Raw genomic sequence first — 24,750 nt, forward strand, 5'->3', positions numbered from 1 at the left:
TTCATCTTGAGGGTGCTCACAGGGCATGTGCGGGACAACCAGGGGATCAGGCCCAGCCAGCACGGGTTCATGAAAGGCAGGTCCTGCTTGACCAACTCCATGTAGAGTCCACTGTCTTCCCTGTAGGAGACTTCAGCAGAATGGAAAATTGCCCTTTCTTTGTATAAATTCTGGAGAGGCTATGAGCAGAGATGAACAGCTTACCTCTAAGTGAATCCTATGTTGGTGCAGCTGTCCTTAAAGCTGCATAAACCTACCAAGTGCAATGTAAATCACGTGCTCTGCTTGTATGGGATTTCTCATTTCTAACTATTTCACAACTGTCAAGTATATTTTGTGAAACGAGATGTTGTAGCTGATTTATTCTGAACTTCATGGCTAATTTAGGCAAGGCAGTTTGGCTTTTTGATATTTTTCAGTCTCACAGAAGAAGTTACCAGTATTTTCCCAGGTACTTGCAAGAACTGTTCCTTGTTCTTATCCTTAAATACCCTAGCACCTCTGTCACTTCCAAACAGTACATTCTGAGTGCTTGCCTTACTTGACTACTCCAGGATTACTTGCTGCCAATTCAGTGGCTTTCGCTAGTGTGTTTTCAGGAGTCTATTGCTGATTAATCAAATTCAAAGCTCTTAGTTCAGTAAGTTTAAATATTATAGTAGGAGCACAGATTTATTTCTCAGGGAGTTCAGTGGCTTTCTGCAAGTGATGGGTCTAGCACAGGATCTTTAGCTTTGAATAAAATATTTCTTACAGCATGCTGATAGTCTACAAAAAATTAAGTTATTTTTGATACAATTTGCTTCTGGGGGCTCATTTGCCTAGCAAGGAAATAATCCTTTTTCCTTGCTAGCTGCAGCTTATTTTGCTTTTTTTGTTCTTCCTTCTCTCATAAGCCATATATGTAGGTATGGAAACAACTAAGTTTTGATGGCAGATGAGGTAATGGTAGCAAGTGATAGAGAATATATTAAGAAATACTACGTACATAATGCAAAGCCCTTGTTCCCTGTGTTTTACTGTACCTATTTTTAACATTTAGAAAAATAATTGCTATTTCTTATAATGTAGTAGCAAAATGATATTTTTTAATTGAGATAGTTTAAAACATAATTACCAAATTATAAACACTAGTTTGATCTTGTTAGGCAACTTGTAAGCATCTTAATTCAACTTTGTGAACATTCAGACTTATTCTGATCTTCCTTTGGGGTTCGAGATCGAACTGAATAGAGGTGACTGCAATAATTTAGCATGCAGCTCACGGTGAAAAATTTAAAGTTGTGTTCATAAGTCCTTCCTCAGTGGACTTTTTTCCTGGGTATTTGTGATCAGTAGGTAATTTCATTAGTTGGAAGAGTTCTAGTTCATATTAAAATAGTCTTTATTCTTTTATCACAGGCTGAGTAGAGGCTTATATTAGTAGTCTTCCTTTGTGGACAGTAACTTACCTGACTGCAAATAACTAGTGGCATTGGCAAAACCATAGTAACTTATTTAAAGAATCTTGCCATTTTTCATGTTTAAAATTGGCCAATATGAAAAATGGTCAAATACTCTCAGATATATTGGTTATTTGGTATTAGTCACAAATTAATTTATAAAGTTGAATTTAATCTTTACTTTGTTAGTAGTAAACTTTCCATACTTCAGTAGTTCTGAATGGAAATACCAGTCAGTTGATATATCTCTCTTTTCTGTTTTAATAAATGTAAGTCTTTGAATTGGATATCTAGAGCAAACACTGATATTAGTCCAGGTAATTTGAATAAAACTTTTTTGACAGAGTACTACCCTTTGGAGTGATTAATGACCAAGTATCAATATATCTATAAGGTACCATGATAGTGCTTATATGGTATTCTGCCATTGTTCCATAAAAAAGGAGAGAACTGATAAAAATTTACTTTATTCAGCATGAAAATTGTTTTTTGAAAGTACTGTAATCTTACAGTACTTCAGGTTTTTTTAAGTCCTGAAAGAATGTATAAATTCTTACATTTAAAGATAGAAGTTCAACTGAAATGTGCTGTAAAATCCTAACTTCTTTGGTAGGTAGGTCATGTAACTTATTTTCTAAAAAAGCAGAAGTAGATATGTCATGTGAAATGAGCCATTAGATTATGTTTCATAAATTCGTGAAATCCTGGCCTTGTAGAATGCAAGAGAAACCTTTTCATTATCTTAACTGAGACAAGAAGTTCATCCCACATACAAAATCTCTGTGTAAATCAGTTAATTTTAATCTTCTGTTCACAGAAGAAGTCTCAGTCCCTGAGAGGGAATAAGGGCAATAACAGTATAAATAGCATGCATGTTCTTAGTTATTTCATCAAAACTTACAGCTGCTATCCGGTCCACCTCACAGCGGCTACTCAGAATGAAACAAGCTTCAGCATCATCCATTCTAGAAGAGGGGAGACAAGCCTGTTACATACCGACAAAATACTTATGTGGACTTGTGTTTCACAGTTTATAGTCTTGTGTGCTTATAGAAACAGAATACAGAGAAAGTTTAGTCTGTCTGTTCTCATGCATTATCTGAATGTCAGCAGCAGTCGCCTTGTGCACTAACTCATGGTGTACCAGTACTTCTTGACTAGGTTCTGAGAAACTTTCTTTCCCTGGTGCTAGTAGAAGCTGTGCCAAAATAATAAAAGCAGGGTGGCCTCAAACACACTTAATTTGCAAAATAAATATTTATCTGCCATGAGTATAAAAGGTGAATAAATAGCACCAGTCTGCATAGTGTATAAGGGTATGATATGTACAAGTTATTATTGATAAAAATGAATGAGGGGGGCAGATAATATAGACTTGTCTTGCTTAGTGATAGTGGAAAGATGGATAGATGTAGTAGAATAATGCGTTAGGGATAAATAACAAACATTTCTGTGTATGTATGCATTAAATTAACTATTTTCAGTTCATGGTCTCTTTGAGAACTTTTAATGCATAATTTTTCTCTGGGGGGTACAACTGGTCATGTAATAAAGAGTGGTGGTGGAAGTGTGGAGAAAAACTATCTGACTAAAGGTTTCATCAAAGTTTGCTTTTCCTCTCTTGCCTCAGATCTTGATATCCTTCTCCAGTGAATCCTACTTCACTTACTGGTACGTGGAAGTAAAGAAATAGGGACTTGGTTGACCTCCTTGGGAAGACAGGACTTTCTGGGCAAAGAGAAACAGGATGATCAGAATGGGTGCCCTGGGAAGGGGAAAAGTGAGACAGAAGCTGGGGAAAATGAACAGGCAATTCACTGGTCATTGCAGCAACTCCATTCTGGAGTTGGAATGGGACCTGAGATTCCTAAATCTTTGGTTTCTCTGCTGCTAGAAAATGGAATTGGTGGTTGTCAGTAATAGTTCAGGCCATTGGGACCCTAGGCTCAGACTGAGAGCCTGTTCTTTTAGGTACTGTACAAACACAGAACAAAAAGACAGTCCTTGCCATATAAGCTTGAAGTGACATGACAAAGGACAACAAAAGTATGTGCAAACATGGGAAACAGGAAGAAATGGTGTGACAATACCTGAATAGAAAAATTATCATGGTAGAAAATGGTCTCACTAGATATCAGAGCAGAGAACTGACTGAAGAGGGGATGTGATGGAGAATATTGGGATTATTTTACAGATGTTTCTGAGAAAGTAATCCTAGATTGAAGGGACAGAGTGGGTGAAATCACAATGGGATTTGTATGTTAATCTGTTGTATGTGAGAAAGAGAATAGCATTATAGACTTATCGGAAGGTTACCTCTCAGTAAGAACTGGGAGTTGCAGGCTAAGTGAGAATAAGGGGTCACTCCTTGATGCAATAAAAAGGGTAAGCCAGGGAAGGACTGCAATGAGGCAAAGTGATGTACTACATAAATAATATTTCTAGAGTGTTCTGAAACAAGGGTTCAGGGAGTTGAGATGGTATATGTCAAGAACATAAATATAGTTTTAAGTGGGGCAAAAATGAGAACTTGTGTGAGAAAACACTTGCAAGATGCAGGCTTAGTCTACATAGGATGCTCTACAATATGATTCCAAGCTTATGATCCACAGTGGGATACTGGTTTTATTTTGGTAGCAAAAATTAAGATCTATTTACAACTGTCTGCAACTAAACTAAAATTGATAAATAGATATCCATAATGAGATGTCAGATAGCTTGGCCAACCTTTTAGTTTTTGACTATAGAAGTAGTGATTAAGTTTGTGTGTTTTCTGTGAGATCGCTCAATGAAAGTATAAAGAAAAGAGAAGGATAGTCAGCTCATTGTAGATTCCCCATAGGCACCTAGCAGTAGGAAAACAGAGGAAGCCTCAAAAGATTAAAGTACCTGAAATGAAAAAATCATTTTAACAAAGGCAAATCAATATATCCAAAATATTAATGTCAAATGCAGCTGACGTGGACAAGAAGTGAGGACAGGAGGCCGCTTCTGAGTACTGATTAGGAAGAAATCATGGGATCTGTATGAGTAGTTTCAGCTAAGCATGGGAGCAGAATTGGGAAGATACGGTCTTTAGCAAAGTTGTAGGAAAGAAAATTTAGTGAAATTAGATGAGATTTTGATGAGAGCTGATGAGGTAACTGGGATTGATAGTGTATATAGATGATTTCATAAGGAAATGAAACCTCATGTGAACATACTCACTTTTTTTCCCCCCAATGTTTTTTGTAACTTCTTGAATCATTTCAGCCACAGATGACAAGGATAATAACCTGTGATTAACACCTATGAATGTAATTAATTTAGACAACAGAAACACTAATAGCATCTATGTTAAAAAAATTAGATTAGAACTCAGAGTATCCTTATGAGAGAAGTGTTATTAATGTCCTAACAACTAAAAAAGCTTTGTCAATTACACCATTTTTATGTGCCAGAAAAGTGAATCTGAGACAAAAATCCCCAATAGTTCCACTGCTTGAGGATGGCAGAAATTAAAGGGACTTTATATATCGAAGAGAAATTTGTGAAAGGAAAAAGTATAAAGTAAAGAAAGAGTGCACATGAAGAGGATTAAGATTTGTGATGGTTCACTAAAGAAAGTGGAAGGAGAGAGAAAAAATATTTGGGGTCATGACAGAACATGGGAGAAAGCTGTAGGGGGGGGGGAAATCAAGCATGGTAAGTGTTATTCATGTTCTAGTGCTAATCTGCATGGAGAATGAGAGCTGTTTTAATCAGTTACTGTGTTGTTTCAAATGCTGAACGAGCTATAAAGTTTCCAGTCATGCTGATGAACAATGTAAGTATCAGTGTGATACCTCATGACAGAATTCCTTCTGGTTTTTTTGTTAAAGCTGGGCACATGCTCAGAGAACACCAAAAATTTGCAAAGTGAAGCTCTCCAAGGTAGGAAGCAAGAATGAATGTCACTTTTGTAAAGTCAAATTGTGTACTAGGGCATATAAAGAAAAATACAGTCTTTAGTTAACTGACTATTTACTACTTATGCAGTCAGCCAACTTTTGGTATTCCTTCTCTTTTTGCTGTGACCTTTATCATGTTACTTTGACATTGCATTTAATGTATAATATATGTATAAATTTTGATAATGAGACACTTCTTGATTATTTTGTTGTTGTTGTTGGTAACTGTTACTTTATTTATTTACCATGTGCCTTGTTATCTTCTCAGTACATTATGTTCTCATTAAAAAGAAATACAGCAAACATCTTAGGTACTGGTTTATATTTTATATTAAATGTTCTATTAAATTCCCACTACACTTCTTTCCTCAGGAGAGGTTGAAAATTATTCTATGACAGGTACATTCAATTACATGTTCTGCAGGAAAAAGCACAGTTCCACAGACTACCTCCAGGTTATTATAAGTGAAATTCAAGATTATCTTTAGGGAACAGCCTAATTTTTCTTCTCCTAATGTGTAAAAGCTAAACCCCCACATGAATTCCTTCTTGAAATCAGCAAGAAAGCAAAAAAAGGAACCTCTCTCTAAAATAAAATTCCTAATCCTGAAAAAAGCTTTATTGTATTTTCAAATTTTAAACAGATATACAAGTAGTTGTTGCTTTTTCAGTGGCAGAAGTCTGAGAAGATAACACAGCTCGCTAGAATTCTCACAGATTAGATTCTTGGAAATAATTCCCCTGGAGTAAAGAAGGCTGAATGACACAAATAGACAGGTATTGGCTTAATTTTAGATATCTATATTAGTTACTGAATAAGTTCTTATAGAGAGTAATGCAGATAAGTTAAATCAGTTATTTGCTAAGAATCACCTTTCTCTCTCTCTTTGGAGAGTTTAAAGAGACAATCCTCCTACTTGAATTCCACTGTGAATTCCTTCACACCCTCAAGTGATTAAGCAATGGTGAGGGGGGTTGAGTAACTGTTTGACTGATGTGTTTTGATTAATGTCATTAACTATTAACTGGCAGAGAGGATTTTTTAGAAGTGGTGGAAGTACACCACTGTGTGTACTTCAAAACAAAACTGTGCAATGGGTTCAAAGGGTGATAATTATTTTTGTTTACTTTTTTCCCCTTCAGTGGGTCAGTAGAACTACTATCACGTTTACCATCTTTGCTCAATGAACAGAAACAAAGTCTAGCATTACTGGCAGTTTTGGAATTTTCTGTGCTGCTTTTTCAGAAGAAATCACAGGCACTCTGTTTCAATACCTTTAAAAACTGAGACAGAAAAGACAGTGAAGAAAAACTTGGTCAAATAGGGCTTAAAAATATTCCTTGAAAAATTTCAGATATTAAGAAAAGCAAATTATATCAGAGCCTTGCTTTCTAAATACACATGCGTTCCTTCTAGCACAGCTTTTGTTGCTTGTCAAAGTTATTTATCAAACAGTATGAGTGAAACAAAAGTAAAAACCAATATTGGTCAATATTTGCCTACTTAGCTCTCAACAGGTCTTGATCTTTTAGTGCTGAGCCTTGCAGATAGATAACTCTTTGGGACCACATTGGGATTTGTAACACCCTTCGGACCTGAGCATCCATCTCAGTAGGACACAAAATAACGACATAATAGTCCTGTCAAAAACATAAGGGGGAATAGCCATGTTATTTTTTTATGTTACCATGTATTGTTGCTAGAGAATGAGTCAACAGAGACTCAGGATGTCAAAAATGTCTCTGATAATTCTCAAATTTCACTGACAAAAGTTATTTGAATACATGTGTTTAAAATATTTAATTCTTTAATAAAAATGGCTGGACAGTTGTCAACTGCTCACAAAAGACTCCAGGGTGGCAACTAAAGTCCATTTAGAAACATTTTTGTTTCCATATGAGCATAATTTTTTTTTAGAGACAATTTACATTTCTGTCATTCTAGGTGGAAAATGTAGGAAGTTTTCAGCAATCGAAATGGAATTGTCTTCCCCCAAATTTTTTCCTCTATGTTAATGGGCAGATCCAAACTCTGTTTCCTGTGCTATAGACAGTCCTTGTTAGGAAAAGTAAGGTTGGTCTGAAGTATACATGCGTGTACATATGAAAAGGAGAGATGAATGGAATGTGAGAGGAGAGACTGAGAGCTTAGGACAGGCTTGTCATAGAAGTCTTCCTTAGCACACACAGACTTTTGCAGGAAGCTTACTGCATCGGATCCAGTACATCATCCGTATCCTCCAGCTTCCCATTTCAACTGTGAAGGGAATGTATATAAGCTCTTTTAGGCTATATAAGTAGTATTAGGACTCCTCTTCTTTGTCTCCAGTGTATCACAGAGCCTGACTCATTCGCCAGATTAGTTAACTAAATTTTGGATTTCAAGTTGTGTTTGCATCTATAAAGAACTGGATTTCTTTGTGCATTTGCTTATGCCCCTTACTAGCTAATTATTTTGGGGAATATTTTGGATTTGGGATTTGTCAAATTGCTGCTCAGCAATTTGAGGATTGTATTTTTGTGATTTTTTGCGCTAGTTAATGAAGCATGGTACCACAGGTAACTTAGTAAAAGACATAGAGAAGATTTAGCAAAAGAAATGGTCTGTAGCAAAGCTAATGATAATGAATCCAAATTTCTATCTCATATAAATAAGCTTTTATATGATCAAAACAAGTCATATGACATCTGTTTGCATTAGCTAGGGAATATGTGTACGCTAAGAAAATCTCTTGTGTGTAATCTTTCAGGTCTTTGTCCTTTAAAGTACGTCCATTTATTTCTTAATTTCAACAATTCCAAAAGGATCTAATCTTCCTAACACTGGCAAAAAACCAAAGCAAAATGCAAAAACCAAAAGATGCTTTAACTTGTGAGGAGTTTTGGATCCAGTCCCAAAACAACAGGAAAAAATAATTTGAGTAGTTCTCATTTATTTTCTATTTTGGGGTAGAATATAAGGAATTTGCATGGAAATATCTGTTTCTAAAAGGACTGGCATAATTCAACAAGATAGCAATTCTATCATTTAGTCTATTTACCTCAATTTAAAATGAATGTCTCCGTACTGTATCTCAGCTTCTTATTGCAATTATAGATTCCCAATTCAGTCAGCTATTCCCAAATTCAGTTTTACAAATAAAAAACATTTCAGAAGGCTGTCTGCAAAAAATCAGTGTTTTGAGTTTATTTTCTTTTTTTTTCACTGTAAGTACCTGCAATCTGGGGTGAGCATAGAATTCATTTAAGAAATCCATAAGTAAGTCAATCTTCAGAGAGCTAACACACAGCACAACATGTTTTTCTGTCTGAGCTCTGTGTCGACTGTAGTTACCACCAGACTTTTGCCTCTCCATCCACAAATATGCCAGCTGTTCAAACTGCAAGAGATGCCAATTGTCAGTGAAATATAGACAAGCAGATGTGCAGTACAACTGTATCATGACTTAACAATGTTGCTTTGTTCATCTCATGCCTCTATGAAAAGATGCCCTTAGCTCACAATGTCTCTTTCTTTGTAAAAAGTTCTCTAGTAAGTGGGTGAGATGAATAATAGGGTGATGGAAAAACACGGCAGTAGAGCCACCTCTACTCACACACAAATAGCAGGGTAAATCATTAAAGTATCATGAGATTACAGTAAATCTCAAGATTTTAGAAGAGAATGAAGGCTGTACCTTATTTCCTTTATGTATTTTATACCTCTGAGCTCTCTTTTTCCAGTGCCATGTGACATAAATGCTTCCCTCAAATGAAAGGTTAAATTTTCACATACTTAAGTGTATACTGTGAGTATAGATACTCGGATAGAAGCATCATTTTACTTAGTTTGGGCAATAACTCTTCTTAGAGATTTTTATAATGCTCTGAAGGTGACCTTCTGTATACTTTTATCTGTCATAAATTTAGATACAACTTAAATACACAGCAGCTGTTCAGGTGGCAAAGGCAAATTTGCTGTATTAACAATATATGCAGGCTAATGGTAAACATTGCTCTACCAGTCTGAATTCTTTAGACTAAATAGAATAGTGTAACAATCAGTGCCGTTGTAACAATTGGTAATAAAACATACAAATGCCATTTCAAAGCTTCTTGTAAGTAATATGTATTTAATACTGAGCTCAATTTAACTATGTATCTGTGTGATAGCTGCTTTTTCTCATCCACATTCAACTGATGGAGAGACTGAATTGTGAATAATAACTGATTTCATATCATAGCAGGACAAAAGCTCAGGAGAGAATGCCTCCCACATTCGGTGTATGGAAAACTATATGAAGCCCCATTATCACCACAAAGCTATAAAATAAAGTAGGTAATAATAGGTAAATTTATGTGAAAGGGCAGTAGATGCCAGGTTATTTACTGGTAATGCAGAGCTCTTATCCCTGAAGTGTATATCAGAACTACCTGAAAGATGAAATTTCTATTTCCCAATTAAATTTCTTAAAGCATGTTTTAGTTTTCAATAGAATATATATTTTACTGAATTTCCACTGAGTGGGAATATAATTGTGTTGGTGCATATGTCTGTGTATGCAGACATTAAATATTTAGGTATAATTAAAATGTTCAAATAATTTCAAGAAAATTAATGCTAAAAGCTTGAGCTTCCAACCTCCCAGCATTTCTGTGTTGTCTGCTTACAGTGAGCTTTAGTTTACTGTCAAAGAAGCAGTCTGGAAACTATGACTGTGTGAGAATCTTTGGAGCTTCATGGTCTAGCAGAACTCCTATAAGCTTTGATAAGCATGCACAATGTCTCCCCAGAACCCCTTTTTGTGGCACGAGGTCTGGGTGATCACCAAGTGTGGAACAGTTAACATCTTGGCAGGGCTTGCCATGTAATCTCAGGGTTTCTGTCATCAAGCCTCACCTGATGAGCTGAGAAATGTTTGGTACAAATTTAATGAAACTGATTGACTCCTTGAAAGACTTGGATTTTCATAAATCAGCCTTTTCTTGTTGAAACTGTTAGAAGACCTAAACTTCAGTAGGCATCAAAAATTCCTAACTGTGCTGTTGGCTCTGTGTGTGTGTGTACCGACATACACAGCTGTGAACCCAGTTTGCTTGAGTTGCAGATTTAATGAGATTATTTTCAAGTTAGCACTGAGCTGTAAGAGTAAGAGAGGAAGTGGAAAGAACCAAGATTAGAAACAGGGAGAGCCTGCAGAGGAAATGCTATACTCATAAAGAAAGTGCTGGCTACTAGGTTTTTGGTTTTGTTTTTTTTCTTTTTTTTTCTTTTTAAATTGCTCCATTAATAACAAACCCATGTCTTGGGATGAAGGAAGGGCTCTGTGGTACATGACAGGAACAGAAAGCTTTCACCAGCACTTGAAAACTGTTATTAGTGCTCTGGTTTTTTAGTATAAATCTAGACTATAGGAGAACAGACAAAGGAAAAAGGAAGGAAAAAACCCAACAAACCAGAATAGGAGGTATAGAAGATGGTTATTTTTTCTGACATTTTATATGCAATAATAATAGTAACAATAAATTATTTGTTATTATTCTTTTGTTTTAAAAACAATTCTAAAGAGAAGAAAAATACACATTTACCTGTATGGGCAACACCACAAGAGCAACACAGATCATAATGACAACAAGTAGCTTTGAAGGCCATATCTTGGGTGTAACATCCCCAAAGCCCACAGTGGAAAATGTCACTATGCAGAAATAAAGGGAGTCAAAGAGAGTCAACCTGTTTCCTGCTCGTTCCAGATGCTGAATTCCACAAATACTATGTAGAAAAGAATGAATAAAGACATGAAAAATAAAAACTGTACTTAGAGTCAGCTCAAGTTTGATGATTATATGTGCAGAGAACTATTTATTTTCACAATTCGTACATTGCTTAGCAAAGACATTTTTTCAAAGAAGAGTAAAAATTAGTATCAAACCAGAAGTGTGTTGTTAATGTAGTTTTCAACTGTAATTTGTAATAGAAGAAACAAATTTTTTGACTATTTCAATATGATAGTCACAACTTTGTTGCTAGGTTTTGCTTAGTGGCTGTTGTGAGGGAGGGGTGGTGTATAGAACATCATGGATCGATGCAATTCCTTTCTAAACCAGAACAAAACAGATGGTGTATAGTTGCCACCATTTAGAATTTTTTATAAACATCTTTTAACTTTTTCAGGGAGACTTTGCTGATATGGCCAAGAAAATGTACATACTATTTTCTTTAAATCTATCGCTCTTTATGTTGATCTCTATCCCTTTCTGTAGCAAGAGTTACTCGTGTGAACTAGTTATGAGAGTGTGTTGCATGCTAGAAGGATAATGTTGGTACAAATGAGTACTGACAGTCTAGAATAAACTGAATGTGAGAACTGCAGGCTATCGAATTGTCAGAGGAGTAAGTGTCCAGGGTCAGCCTTCAGGTAGGAAGTGGAAGATGCCAACTGGTATGAAGATTCTGCTTGCTAAAAGTACAGAATAGAAATATAAGGTTTGGTTGCCTTTGATAGCAGAATGCATGAAGTTCATTCCTTCCAGTCACACATTCCTGTGAACAAGTAAATGGTAGCCCAAGCTAATTGATAATTATTTCTCTTGTAATCAGCATGATGTGCTTTTGGGTTTGAGAAGCAGTAGCAGAATCTGTCCACAGGTCTTACTGCTAGTTCATATGTTGCAGATTTTAAAAATATCTCACTTTGAAAAAAATATACCATGATAAAGAGCTTCCCAAGCTTAAAATATGATCTTCCCTAATACAGTAGAATTACTTAGATCAGTTCAGGCTTTTAAATTATATTCAGCTATATGAAGAAAATCAATGTGTGAACCACCCTGAATAATGTTTTTTCCCCTTGGAGTTAGCAGAATGATTTCTCCTCAGAGAATTAGAGAGATAATTGATAAATAATACCATATTCCTTAGTATTCTAGAACATACCAAAGATGCTTTCTTCATATATGGTATCCAGACGGTAATAGTCACTCATTAATATCTGCCATGGTAAGATCTTTGCATCACTAGGGAGACCCTGTGTTTATAACAGCTTTAGCAGTTGTTCTTCTGTTCTCTGTTCTGTCCTCCAAAAATAATTTAGCTGTGGGCAGTGGCATTTCCAGAACACATGGATCGAATTCCCAGTTTCCCTTTCACAGTTCTAGCATTTGTAGTTTTCACACATCTCAAAATGTTCTAAAAAGGGTGGGCTTTTTTTCCCCCGTTGTTTGCGTAAGTTTCATGCTTCAGTCAGAACTGATACTTTTATATTCCTATCCAATTGCCCCACATTTTCTACTGGAGTTGTAATCTAGATCTTCCATAATTCCACTATGTCCCTGGTTTTGTCCCCAGTTTTGTCGTCTTTTTTCAAAAAGGATAATTATATTTTTATCACTGAAAATTTTAACAGAAGGACTGTAAAGAACTATACTAATGAAGCTTTCTTTTGGTCTCAGACATGCAAGTTTTCCAGCTAAATCCTTTTCCACTGTTAATTTGAAATAATGGACTATACTGCAGAGGCATTCAAGTATGGAAAAAGAAGCTATTTTAATATCATTATCCACATAAGTTATATGTAATTTTAAAAGCACAATGATGATAGATTTTTAATTCTTCATTGTTGTTACTCCTGATCACCTTGGTGCATTTTCTTCTCTTTAGTTGTCCTTTGTGGGTACATCTCTAAAACACAGTTTTTTTTAGAGGAATTAAGGTCACAAGGGCCAGGAAAGCAGCAATTACATTGAGCCAGTGATATGGCTCCCACATAACAGGACTACTACACCACTCCACTAAGTGTGTTAAATAACTGAAGATGGGTTTGTATTGAAGCACAATACATGATCCTATCATTGGTAGAAATGTATTTTTTCTGATGCTGGTCCTGTGAAATTGCTTGGTGTTTGTATATGCAAAAGAGTCAATTTTACCCTTTGTATTTGACAGGATGGATTAAAATGAAAAAAAAAGTACTCTAGGGTTTTTTTACATTTTCAAGGAATGAGAATTGCTTCTTCACTTTCTGTTCTTTTTGTAAAACCTTAAAAATTCTTAATAGCTTGCTGGTAGGAAAACTCAAGTCTTGATGAAGGAGATATTTTCTTTATTATTCTTCTTCATGAGCTTTCCGTAGCCAGCCCACCCAATCACACTTTAGCTTAACTGAAATAAGTTAATGTATCAGGAACCATTTCAGCTTTTTCCAAGTGAACAGTAAAATTACCATTGAGTTCAGTGAAACCAAGATTTCATTTTATCAGCTGTGCTCCCTTATAGTCCTATACACTTCTTGAAGCCATCAAAATAATTTTGTGCCTGATCCAAAATGTTGTGGATTCAAATCTGTTTCTCGTTGAACTCAGTGGGCATGAGCCAAAGCTTCTCACATTTAGTTAACAATATTAAAGTCAATAAGACAGGGGAGCTATTTCTTCTTTGCTGAAGCAGAAATTCAGCTCTTCTAACAACTTGTTGAACAAATTAATTTCTTTCCTCCAAATTACTTGCACCTCATTTATTTGCACCGCAGTTCTACCAAATTGTACTTGAAGCCCTAACTCTGAAAACAAAGGAATGATAAATCCAAAATTAGGTTACCAAGTCTTAATTTTACTGGGTGTTTTGCTGCTCTGCCTTTTGTTTTTACTAGAGCTAGAGATCACAAAACTGTAGAAAAACCTGACTTTCAAGAAACAATTTTATGGGAGTCTAATTACCAGATGAAATATTACCTCTTTTACTCCTCCCTCAAGAATATTGTATTTTAGAGGCACTGGTGGTGAGATTAAAGAAACGTTGCTCAGCATCTATAGCATGTTCCTATCTATTTGGCCTACCTGCTTACACTGCATAGAGTGCAGTGGAAAGTTGCTGGCTGTTCGTGAAGCCAAGTCCACATGGATTAGTTACTTCATTCCCTGCAACTTATTGACATCTTTTAATATAACCTAATTCTTTATATTAATAGTAGTATCAACTTTTTTTTTCTTGTAAATTAAGTGTTAAGCATTATTTTTAAAAGATGCATAAATACTGCATGTACTAATACAGACAGCATATGTTCTTGTCTGCTTTCTCATATTTCCTGACATAATGAAATATGCAGTAACTTGGACTTCATCTTTTGGCTGTTTTGATATTTTATGGTGGTATTTTTATCTCCTTGTTCTTGTCTGCTTCCTTCTCCTCTTTCATCCCATGAAGAAACAATAATTTACTTGGTCATCCCTGGACAAACATAATGATTTCAAGCAGGAAAGGAACATTCAGCAAAGGCAATGCTCACACCAACTTGTTCTTGTGGAGAAAATAAACCACCATAGTAATACACAGAAAATGCCTAATTAAAACATAGGGGCCAAGTCAGCTTCTATGCCAATTTTAGGTTTCCGGTAAATTCAGCAAGGCTGTCTTTTCATAGTGGATCTAAGTGAGCAGTTACAACAAAACAAAATTGGTTTAATGGAGAGATTTTAATATTACTAAAAAACCCCACAGAAACTCAAACCATGGGTCTGCTAAAGCAAAAGTAGTATCAGAAAACTTATTACAAACTTATGGAGAACAGAAATGTGATTTTAAACACTCTGCTACCACTGCACTTGAAAAACAAAAAGTGAAGATAGTAACATGTAATCTCTGAAGATTAGTCATGTTTAGTTTAGGTATCATTTCAACTTTTGAGAGTTCAATCTTCATTTTACTGGAAGTTTTCTTTCTAATTCCAGTAATCTTTGTTTGCTTGAGTATTTTATGTGCCAAAACTAACTACTGTTTGTAAATAACCTATCTCCACATGCAGTACAGAAATAAATACTCTAGATTAAAATAACCCCTGAGATTAAGCCAGATTTTTGTTATGCTGCAGTAGCATGTCATAGAAATGGACATAACAAGAACCATTTGGATAGCAATTTGCAAGTATTGTACATTAACTATCACTATTTATAATCATTTAGAATCTATTTTATATCGGTTTGTATTTCATCAGTGTTGCCAAATATGTCTTTCTACATTATTATTTTTACTTTTAGAGAAAACTATTGTTTACAGGTACAACCTCTTGAGGTCTAAAATAATGCACCGGAGGCTGAAGCTAAAAGTTAGAGATGCTTAGGTGTCTTCAGGATTAGGAAGTAACTAACAGCATTGTTTTCTTTGGATTTTAAATTTGAGCTTCAGCTTGTTTAATTACTTTGTTGTGATTTAAGTAGCTAGTTACAGGGACTACCTAATGGATATCTTGAAATCAATAGGAATTAATTTTATCAGGTTCAGTGAGATTCTGTGGTACAGGCTCAGTGCTTATATACTGCAGAAGTTACATCTGAAATAACTCAGAAATACAGTAATTCTGCATATTAAGTAAGTGTTCCCAGTAGTTTCTCACACCCAAAACTCCTTAAAGTTTCCACATATCCTACCACAGAATGGTGATGTTAGAACAAATTAGAAATTAAATTATGATTATTTGATTGTTCTGTACTGCCAATTGCTGTTTGTATTATTTTAAAATTTTCTGATGCTACTGTCAGATTTTTCTTTTTCTTTGTGAGAAAAATTGCAATGAACCATCAGTCACCAAAATTGTTGATAGACCGTCAACTGTAGCAAATATCTATGGGTAAAATTCAAATACAGCAAAATACTGACAAAGATGACCATGTTAACTTTCCAGGAAATACATGGGCAGGCATTTGACACATATTTTACCACTACAGTGGTTGTAACTATCTGCCTAAGGAAATGAAGATTTGGAAGAATTCACCTGAGATGTTTAAAGACATTTCCTCAATCTTTACACCAAAGTAAAATGTGGCTATAGAACAGTACATGCTTCAGTCTCACTCTGGGAGGCATGTAATATCTCTTAGAAGTCTGACAAATGCATAGCTCACCCCTTGCTAAAAATGTTAATATTAAGCTGGTGCCAGTCTTAAGTCCTCAAAATGAAAGTGATGTTAGGACTAATGCTGTATCTGGAGAATGCTCTGCTTTGTACAGAGGCAAACAGTTTTTCATACTAGAAGTTGTCTCTGTGGGCTGTTCTGTCTCTCTAGGGCACTGATGTAGAGCCAGATGCAGTTTTGTTCTGTATTTTAAAATTAGACCTTATTGGAAAAGCAACTCTCAGTACTTGTAGAATTAGTATACATAGAATCATTAAACACTCAATTTATACGTCACAAAACTCTGCGTTGAATACTGATATAACTGGAGTGACATTAAGGTGGCATTTTTTCATTGACTGTATCAGATACATATGGAAATATTGCATGTTGACTTCTGAATGATAATACATGTCCTCTGAATTTTAATTATCTTTTTCCTGTGAGACACTACTGAGTTGTGTAGTCTGGTCCTACAAAAGGTGAAGGTGTTGCTAACCACCTTACCCATGACCTAAAAACTTAATGCTTTCTGATAGAACCTCTGATTCTTGTGTAAATAATGAAGAAGAGGCAAAGAAAAAGAGCAAGGGATGAGCAGAAACTACAGCAAGTAAATGAGCGAAGAGACAATCAGAAAATACTCTGACCGACAATAAAATGTCTATCCTGTCCAAACACCCTGAAACTGAGGTTTTAAGTTGCTGAAAACCAAATCCTTCAATTTTTTCCAAGCCCTGTCATGCTTTCTCAGGTCTTTTATAAAACCTTTTTTTTTTCTAAACATTTATTTTCTGAAAAGCACTTTTCCATAAACAGCATTAAAATAGGAAAAAATTTGACTAGTTTAAGTAGATGTGCAATTTCCAAAATGTTAAAATGACAGAGTCTGGTAGAATATATCATGTAAAACATATCAAATTTAAGAATTGCAATAAGTTGTTCTAAGTTGCACCTTTCATTCCATATAGAAGGCTTTAAAGCTGGGGAATAACTGAATTCCAGGACATAGAAATGATTAATTGCATACAAGACAGTGAAAGGAATGAGAGAGAAATGCTGATTGGAAAGAAGATGAAGATTGTTATGCTGTCTTTAAAGTAAGTCAGTAGAGAAATACACTTGTTATTCTTAGTTGGTAACAAATGATCCTATGAATGCAGTAGATCATGCTGAAATGTATTCACTGACTGCACAAAAAAGAAGATACTGCTGGACACTGTGGCTTCTTAATATTCAAGGACAAAATTAATGTTATAACAAGTAGCTCAGATATTTTTGCAACTCTAATGCCACTTCATCAGATAGTCCAATGTAAATCTTTCTATTTTTCCAGAATATTTTCTTTTCAGAGACCGGCATGTGTTTTCATACAACAGTCTCCCTTTTTTTCAGAATCACAGTAGTGAAGGGGAAGACTCAGATTACTTCAACAGACTTTGAATCAAGCTGTTCGGTTCTGTGGGGCTTTAAATACAAGCTGAGGTAGGGGTGCAGAACTCTTTCTTTCACTACACAGCAATCCCACCATGTCAGAAATGAATTCTGAATTTCTTTTCCGCTGGAAAGGTCACCTTTTTCTGTATCCCAGTTGTATCTTTATCCTAAATGATGGTGTTTGATGATATCATTATTGCTTACCCATAGTGTCTAATATAAGCATTTTCCTTCCCCAAAGATCAGTACGTTATATGCAGCTGATGGTTGCAAAAGCTCAACTTATAAACTTCCACTAGTAAGCCATGTGACTTCCAGAAACTGCAGAACATCTTGTTAAGCAGAATAGGATATTATGAAATGACCAATGGTATATAAATATTTGTAGAAACTGAGTGAGAACCTTTTGACTCCTGCTGCTGCATTTTTGTGAAATGAGAAGTGGAGCTGCAAGAAAACAACTCTGGTCATTGAGACTGCACAAGCAGAGTCCCACTGTGGACAGCATTCAGCTCAGTGTTTTTCCATAAAAAGGTCTGTGCACACTTCAGTCTGTAAGTCCAAAGAACTAGCTGTATTGTTGTATGCTTTCAGTCTGCCCCAGAGCTTTGATGGTAAACAAAGTAAACCTTGGCATTCCAACTTCAGTGTGTCAATACTGTTGCAGCTAAGAGCCTGTGGGGGTCTGAGGTTTTGGACTGCTCACACAAGGAGTCAGTAACTATTCAGGAAATAGAATCGTGCAGTCAGTACTTCAAGCACCAGACACTCTTCACTTGCAGGGCATTACAGAATTATGTAATATTACTTACCTATCCTTTCTCAGGAAGAATAATTAAGTACTCTATAATATTCAGAAATTATATGTGTTGTGCTGGAAAATTCAAATGGAAACTTCTAATTTAATACACCCAATATGTTATGCTTTGGAACATCATGCTTAATGTTTCTTGCAATAGTTTTGAAACACTCTTAAGGGTGTAACAGTTGTTATGCAAACCACCCATGCTCCCTCGATCAAATTGAATTAACAATTGAAAGATTCATCATCCGAATATTTGTTAAACGTGCGTAAGAAGCAACTAACCCAGCGTGTAGAATCAGGATAGGAATTGGAGACAGGGGTATTGATTATGGCTGGGTATACATATATTTCGTTTCCTAGTGACAGAATGCAGTCCACAGTTATCCTCTTAGCATAAATAATAAAAAGTAATAAAAATCCTTATAAATACGAAGAAAACCTAAGAAATGCAAACTAGCTCTAGGACTGTGTTTGGATATCTGTCTGAACCTAGGTTTGTTTTGAGGTAACTCATGAAAAATTATATTCAATTTCCAAAGCCTGGTATTGAACCACTACCACTATAGATGTTGTTTAATTATGTACTTGACAGATGTTAAACATGTTAAACTTGGATTTTCATCATCAGATTTGTTTAAAAAAAAAAAACAACTTGACTCATAGAAGGTTGGCTAAGAGAAGCCAAGAGTAATAAAGAAATGGAAACTCAATCTTTTAAAACTCTGAGACTGGGTTATATCTACTATAGAAGCACCATTTTTTATCTTTGTTATTTGCTCCTTTTTGAAGGAAGTAATAATTATTGGTTAGATTGCTACTGGACATATGGAAAATCCAGCTTCATATTCATCCTCTATGACTGTGAATTCAAACCCACGTCCTGTTTCTTTCCTCCTTATGATAATGATGGAGAGAGATGGCAAGAAGAGGCAAAAAGAGTCTCAAGTTGGATGGATAAAGTTTCTAAAAGGACTGACACAATAAAAATGGCCAACATCCATATTGGATTAAGCAAAAGGCTCCTCTAATTCAATGTCCTGCTTCTACTGAAAGCAGTAACAGATTTTTAATGAAAGAATAAACAAAACAGTATGGAAAGATTCTCCCCTGAAATACTCTGCCTGCATTAAAAGAACTTGTAATAATAATTCAGTATGCATACCCTAGTTGTGGTCCAAGAGCAGACTTTCTCTAATGGAGGGTGAATCAGCTCTGTGTCCATCCTAGCCCAGGTACACTTCAGTCTCATTACAAACATTTATTTGTTGTAAACAAGCCTCCAGTTCCTGACCTTGAAGTATCCTCTCTAATGTTTACATGTATTCTGTACCAAAGCTGCCTACAGTAAGAGTGTTTCCAGACCTCACTGAAACGTGTAATATCTTTCAATGTCTGGAAAATCCCAGATGCCAATATTCCTTTATGACAGCTTATTAGGTTTATGTGGCTCCTTGTGTACATCTGTAGTGGTAAAACACCTTAGCTTCAGTCTATTTGGATAGTTTGTCTGCAAAATATCTAATTTACTAAATTTTTGATCCCCATATAAGCTAGGCCATGGAATTAAATAAACGTTTAGGAAAAGAGTTGATTCAATACAATTTTACAAACACGTGAGACAGGATCAGTCTTAGATGATTTACAACCTTACAACTGTTACAGCATTATGATATAGTCTATAAGCTACTGAAAAAATAATTCTGTTCATTTCCAACCTAACTCAAGTCATAGCATATTCTAATGACAAATGGATTTAATTTTATTGTTAAGTATTCGTTTTGATTTATCTTTCCTTCAGTTCTGGTGGTCAAAATTCTCTCCTTATAAGATTTTGCCTTCTTATTTGATTCTCAGGGATATTCATCATGGATCTTCCTTACACTTCCATCCATTTTTACATCTCCTTGACAGCCTCTCATTTGTTTGCATTTTGAGTGCAACTCTTTTGCTGCTCTCGTTGCTGCTATTAAAACAACTTCTTCAGGACAAGCCAAATGACCTTCCTCCAGTTGCAAAATTTTCTTGTTAATAACACCATAAACAAAAATTAATTTCTCAGAAATTTACAGATGAGTAATATTCAGGAAGAATGGTCTTTTCTGCACTGCTTATCCTGCTGTGAAACTCAAACCAATAGTAAATACAGGCTGGAGTCATCTAAAACTTGCAAGTGATTCACAGCAGATACCACTTGTCTTACCCACCTTAACCACAGGCATGAGGGGTGCAGCCCTTTGGAAAGCTCACAGGTGAAATTTTCCTTTCCAGCTTAAATTTCCATAAAACATATATTCTGTTGCAGAGTTATACCCATGCTCTGTCAGAAGTGAATTTTACTTGTAGACAGGGAAGAAACTGATTTCTGCTTGCCTTATTTATATTTCTCTCACAATCTTTTAATATGCTATTGCAGCCAATCCTCACTGTCTGCATTAAGCTCATCTTTTTCCCAGAAATTTTCATTCACATTTGTTTTCATCATCAATTATCTAAAAGGACTGCACAGAATAATGATAATGATGACAATCTTCATCATTAGAAGACATGGAGAACTAAGTTATCAGAAAGCTGACTTTTCATGAGCCAGAACGTAGGCTCTGAGGCCCCCTTGAAGCATGGTCTACTTCACAAATTCTACCCTTCTCATTCCAGGTTCTGCAAGTTGAGCTTGTAGAGTGATTATTCCATATAGCAATATTTTTGTATGTGATGTGTAACTGAAGCAAGAAAAACTAGTCATGGAATATCATTTACTAGAAACAGCTTTTCATATGTTTACTGAGCTTATGGATTCTTTCATTAGGCACCTAAAAGGGAAAAAAGCACTTCTTGAGAAAAACAATAGAATATGTATTTGGAAGACTAAAGGGTGAATAAATAGAAGACCCAAACATGTAGGCTAGAAACTGATAAGAAATATGTGTTTCTCATGGCAGCTGCTTGCTGTGCTTCATATAATCTTTCTAAGCACAAAGGAGATACGGAGAGGAGACAGATGGAACATGATGGACTTGAACATTTTGAGAAGCCCAAATGAAGACCATGGTGAAATGCCACAATTATGTAGGAACACAGAGATAGACATCTGTTGTGCTCCTTCTATTGCACAATGTTTACACTAATGAGTTCGTTCTCCAGATGAATATTTATAGATCAGTAAAGGCAAAAGCTTTATGATAACTTAAATGAGGATGTAATCTGCTCCATTTTGGATTTTATTATTGCACTATTATTTACTTTTTAAGTAGATATGTGTATTTTTATGAACTAAAGGTGGTGTTTTAAATAATTGTTCAAGATGCTGAACACTGAACATAAGCACATTCTCTAGTATTTTTAATAATAATTGAAAGTATCAGTGAAAATAACAGCACTGCATATTATTTAAAGTTGTGCTGTTTTAAAATGCAGTAACCCACTTATGTTTATAAAATGAAGCAAGCAGACAGGTTTGTTCTCCAAGTCACAAGTTAGATGGACATATCTGTTTTCTGCATCTCTGGATGTTGGATAAAACACATCTTTATGGGTGAGGAGTTTAGGTAACAGAAAACTTTCTATTGTTCTCCCTTCTGGAAAATTTAAATTTAGAGAGAGTGTTTAAGGTAAATGGTTGTAGTCAGATCACATCAGGACAGTGGTGTACGCTTCTCACATTTCAAGCTGTGCTGTGAAATCACTGACTCACCAATGGTCTTTTCTCTGTTATCATTATGAGTGTTTCCCTTCCATATTTTTGTTATGTGCACAAATATGGCATCATTTAAACTTCTTTCGTATGCATAGGTGTTTTCAGTGTTGGTACCTTTGCCAGTGAGGTCACCAATAATTACACAGATCCTCTGCAGGTTGATAGTGGGGTTTGCCAGATCTGGGCAACAGAAGTAAATCCTGTGCATGTACATTTCTATTAGATTGTCCTCAATTTAGCTGCTACATTCCATGATGTTCTTAAGACAGAGAAAGATTGTTCAAACAGGCAGTGAGCAAAATGGAAGCATACACTGTGTTGCTGCTTTACAAGGGTAGTGTCCATCAAGCTGGTTAAATGGGTGGCTGTGTGGGCAGTCTCAAGACAATTGCACTGACATCCAGTCTCTGTCTATTTGGAACACTATCTGTAGGCTCATGGTCAATAGAAAGTTCACTGAAGAGGGTAGTACAAGATCCAAAGGGGTGTATGGAAACAGCAATGTGACTTAAAGTATATCCTTCCCTTTTTTTTTTAGAATACTCACATGGTATGCTTTGGTTCCTTTATTTCATCATAATTTGTTTTTAAAAAAACAACAGCATAAGTGAAAATGTGTGCCACGTAAATAATTTTTGCTTGTTTGTGTTCCTACTGGGAAGGTATTTTTACTTCAAAGTTGCCTCCTTGCTGACCTACTGCCTTAGCTAGAGAGAACTTGTTCGGGCAATGACCAGGGAAACAACTGGCCTGTGAATAAGATATAATTAAGCACCAGGCTTAATGCTTAGGTTTGCCAAAATACCAGAACGGGGGCAAATGTTAAGTAGAGGTTGTCTAGTGGAGTGAAAATTATAGGAGGTAACTGCTAGGAGATAAAAGCAATATATTACATCATATATTACAGAAGCAGGCTCCTTTATGGTTTGACTTTCTGCTTGGAAACCTAACAATTCTTCTAGCTATGAGCCACAGGACTTGGATACCTTGGACTGTCTGTGCCTTGTTTGATTTGGTCAGCAAGCTCCATGATTTAATCGTCATTCTCCTCCTGCTCCTCACTATTGTTAACTCTGGTGGAGTCCTGATGGTGTCTTCAATGAAATGTTTTGGTTGAGTGAAGAAGCCTGAACTTTACAATAGATGAAGAGTTTTCTGAAAGTCATAGAAGTTTTTATGAATTCCATCTGAGTTTTCTTCTTTGGGCCACCTGTTTTGACCATGTGTTTGCTTGAAGAAAAAAATTTCAAGTCTGATAATTTCTTTGGCTAGAATTCAAATGGATCTATACATATAACTGTTTCTAAAAATCAATGAAATCCAAAACCTCACAGGAGTATTCTGAAGTGTGAGGTGTGACTGTTTAACAATCACAAGTATGTTTATGATGGTTTATGATGAAATCCCAACAAGCTACATTCTCAAAATAGTGTACTTGATTATACTCATCATTTAAAGGAAGAGCACAGGTAGTATCAGGATGAGCAAAAAACAGCAGACACATGAGCGAAGAGGGGAGCTGATTCAAGTAGCCAGCAAAATAATATGGGATTAATGACCACAACACTGGAAAGATGAAGGCAGGGGAGGAAGAAGAAAGAAGATCACCATGAGTACCAGGACTGACAGCACACTATATAGTTAGTCTCTGCTATGTTTTGTCTGCCATATTTTCCTTTCGACTGCTTAGCCCATGGAGAATATTCAGTAAGATTTTATTCCTACTACATAGTCACTACAGCCCTTAGAATGAGACTTCCACTCTGAATATTCAAGATGGAGTATTTCACATTTGCCTTAAAGTTGGCTGAATATTTATTTTCTGCATTTTTTCTTTTTTAGTTTTAGAATATTAGCAAAGTGAACAAAAAACAATCGAGTGAAGGAACAGTTGAAACATGACCCACAATTGTTTTTTTGCCATATTTATCCAATTCTAGTAAAAGTACATACATGCCCACATGTAGCTGTGCCCTCTCATCAGTAATTTTATTTTGAACTTCTTTGCATAAAATATTTCCATTTACTTTATTTTCACTGCTCATCACTAATGATAACAAACTTGCCAAATATAAGACTGTATTTAATTTGTTGATATCAACACACTGTAAACTGAAAAGCAAATTAAGTACAAGAGCTCATTCTCAGCAGTTGACTAAGGTTTGTCATGTAAGCCAGTAATAATAGATGTCCTGAAAATATGAAAAGGTAACTCAAAAGTTTATTGGAATTCCATGAAGAGTTTTGCTCTTATGCTGTAGAGTTAAGCAAAGCAGTAGAATGCATGCGATTATAGGAGACCATAATGTATTGGAAACCTTTAAATAGCCTCATCCCTTATATGATCTCCTACTCCTTTTGTAATATACTAGTAAACATACTACTTTGCTGTGGAATGTAATTACGTACAGTATTCTGTGCCCAAAGGAACTGACAATTTGATTTCATGCCTGTTGTTAAGTTTTCAGTCTGCAAAGTCAACCCACGGTTTGTACTTCAGTGTTTACTAAATGAATACCAATTATTTTTTCTTCCTCATTGCTGTGACTCAGCCACTTCCACTCTAATATACAGTATATAATT

The 24,750-nt window shown here is 35.6% G+C and overlaps 1 protein-coding gene across 1 annotated transcript in view; it reads right to left on the minus strand.

Moving 5' to 3' along the window:
• KCNT2 (potassium channel, subfamily T, member 2) overlaps window positions 1–24,750 on the minus strand; it is a 121,209-nt gene that overhangs the window by 67,535 nt on the left and 28,924 nt on the right. Inside the window, exons 9-12 of the mRNA XM_009326185.1 lie at window positions 10,940–11,120; window positions 8,587–8,751; window positions 6,876–7,012; window positions 2,344–2,407 (exon numbers count right to left, since the gene is read on the minus strand). Of these exons, the coding sequence (XP_009324460.1) occupies window positions 2,344–2,407; window positions 6,876–7,012; window positions 8,587–8,751; window positions 10,940–11,120 (547 nt within the window). The remainder of the gene's footprint in view (window positions 1–2,343; window positions 2,408–6,875; window positions 7,013–8,586; window positions 8,752–10,939; window positions 11,121–24,750) is intronic.

Source organism: Pygoscelis adeliae, unplaced genomic scaffold, assembly GCF_000699105.1.
Source record: "Pygoscelis adeliae isolate BGI_AS28 unplaced genomic scaffold, ASM69910v1 Scaffold466, whole genome shotgun sequence".
NCBI classification, from domain to species: Eukaryota; Metazoa; Chordata; class Aves; order Sphenisciformes; family Spheniscidae; genus Pygoscelis; species Pygoscelis adeliae.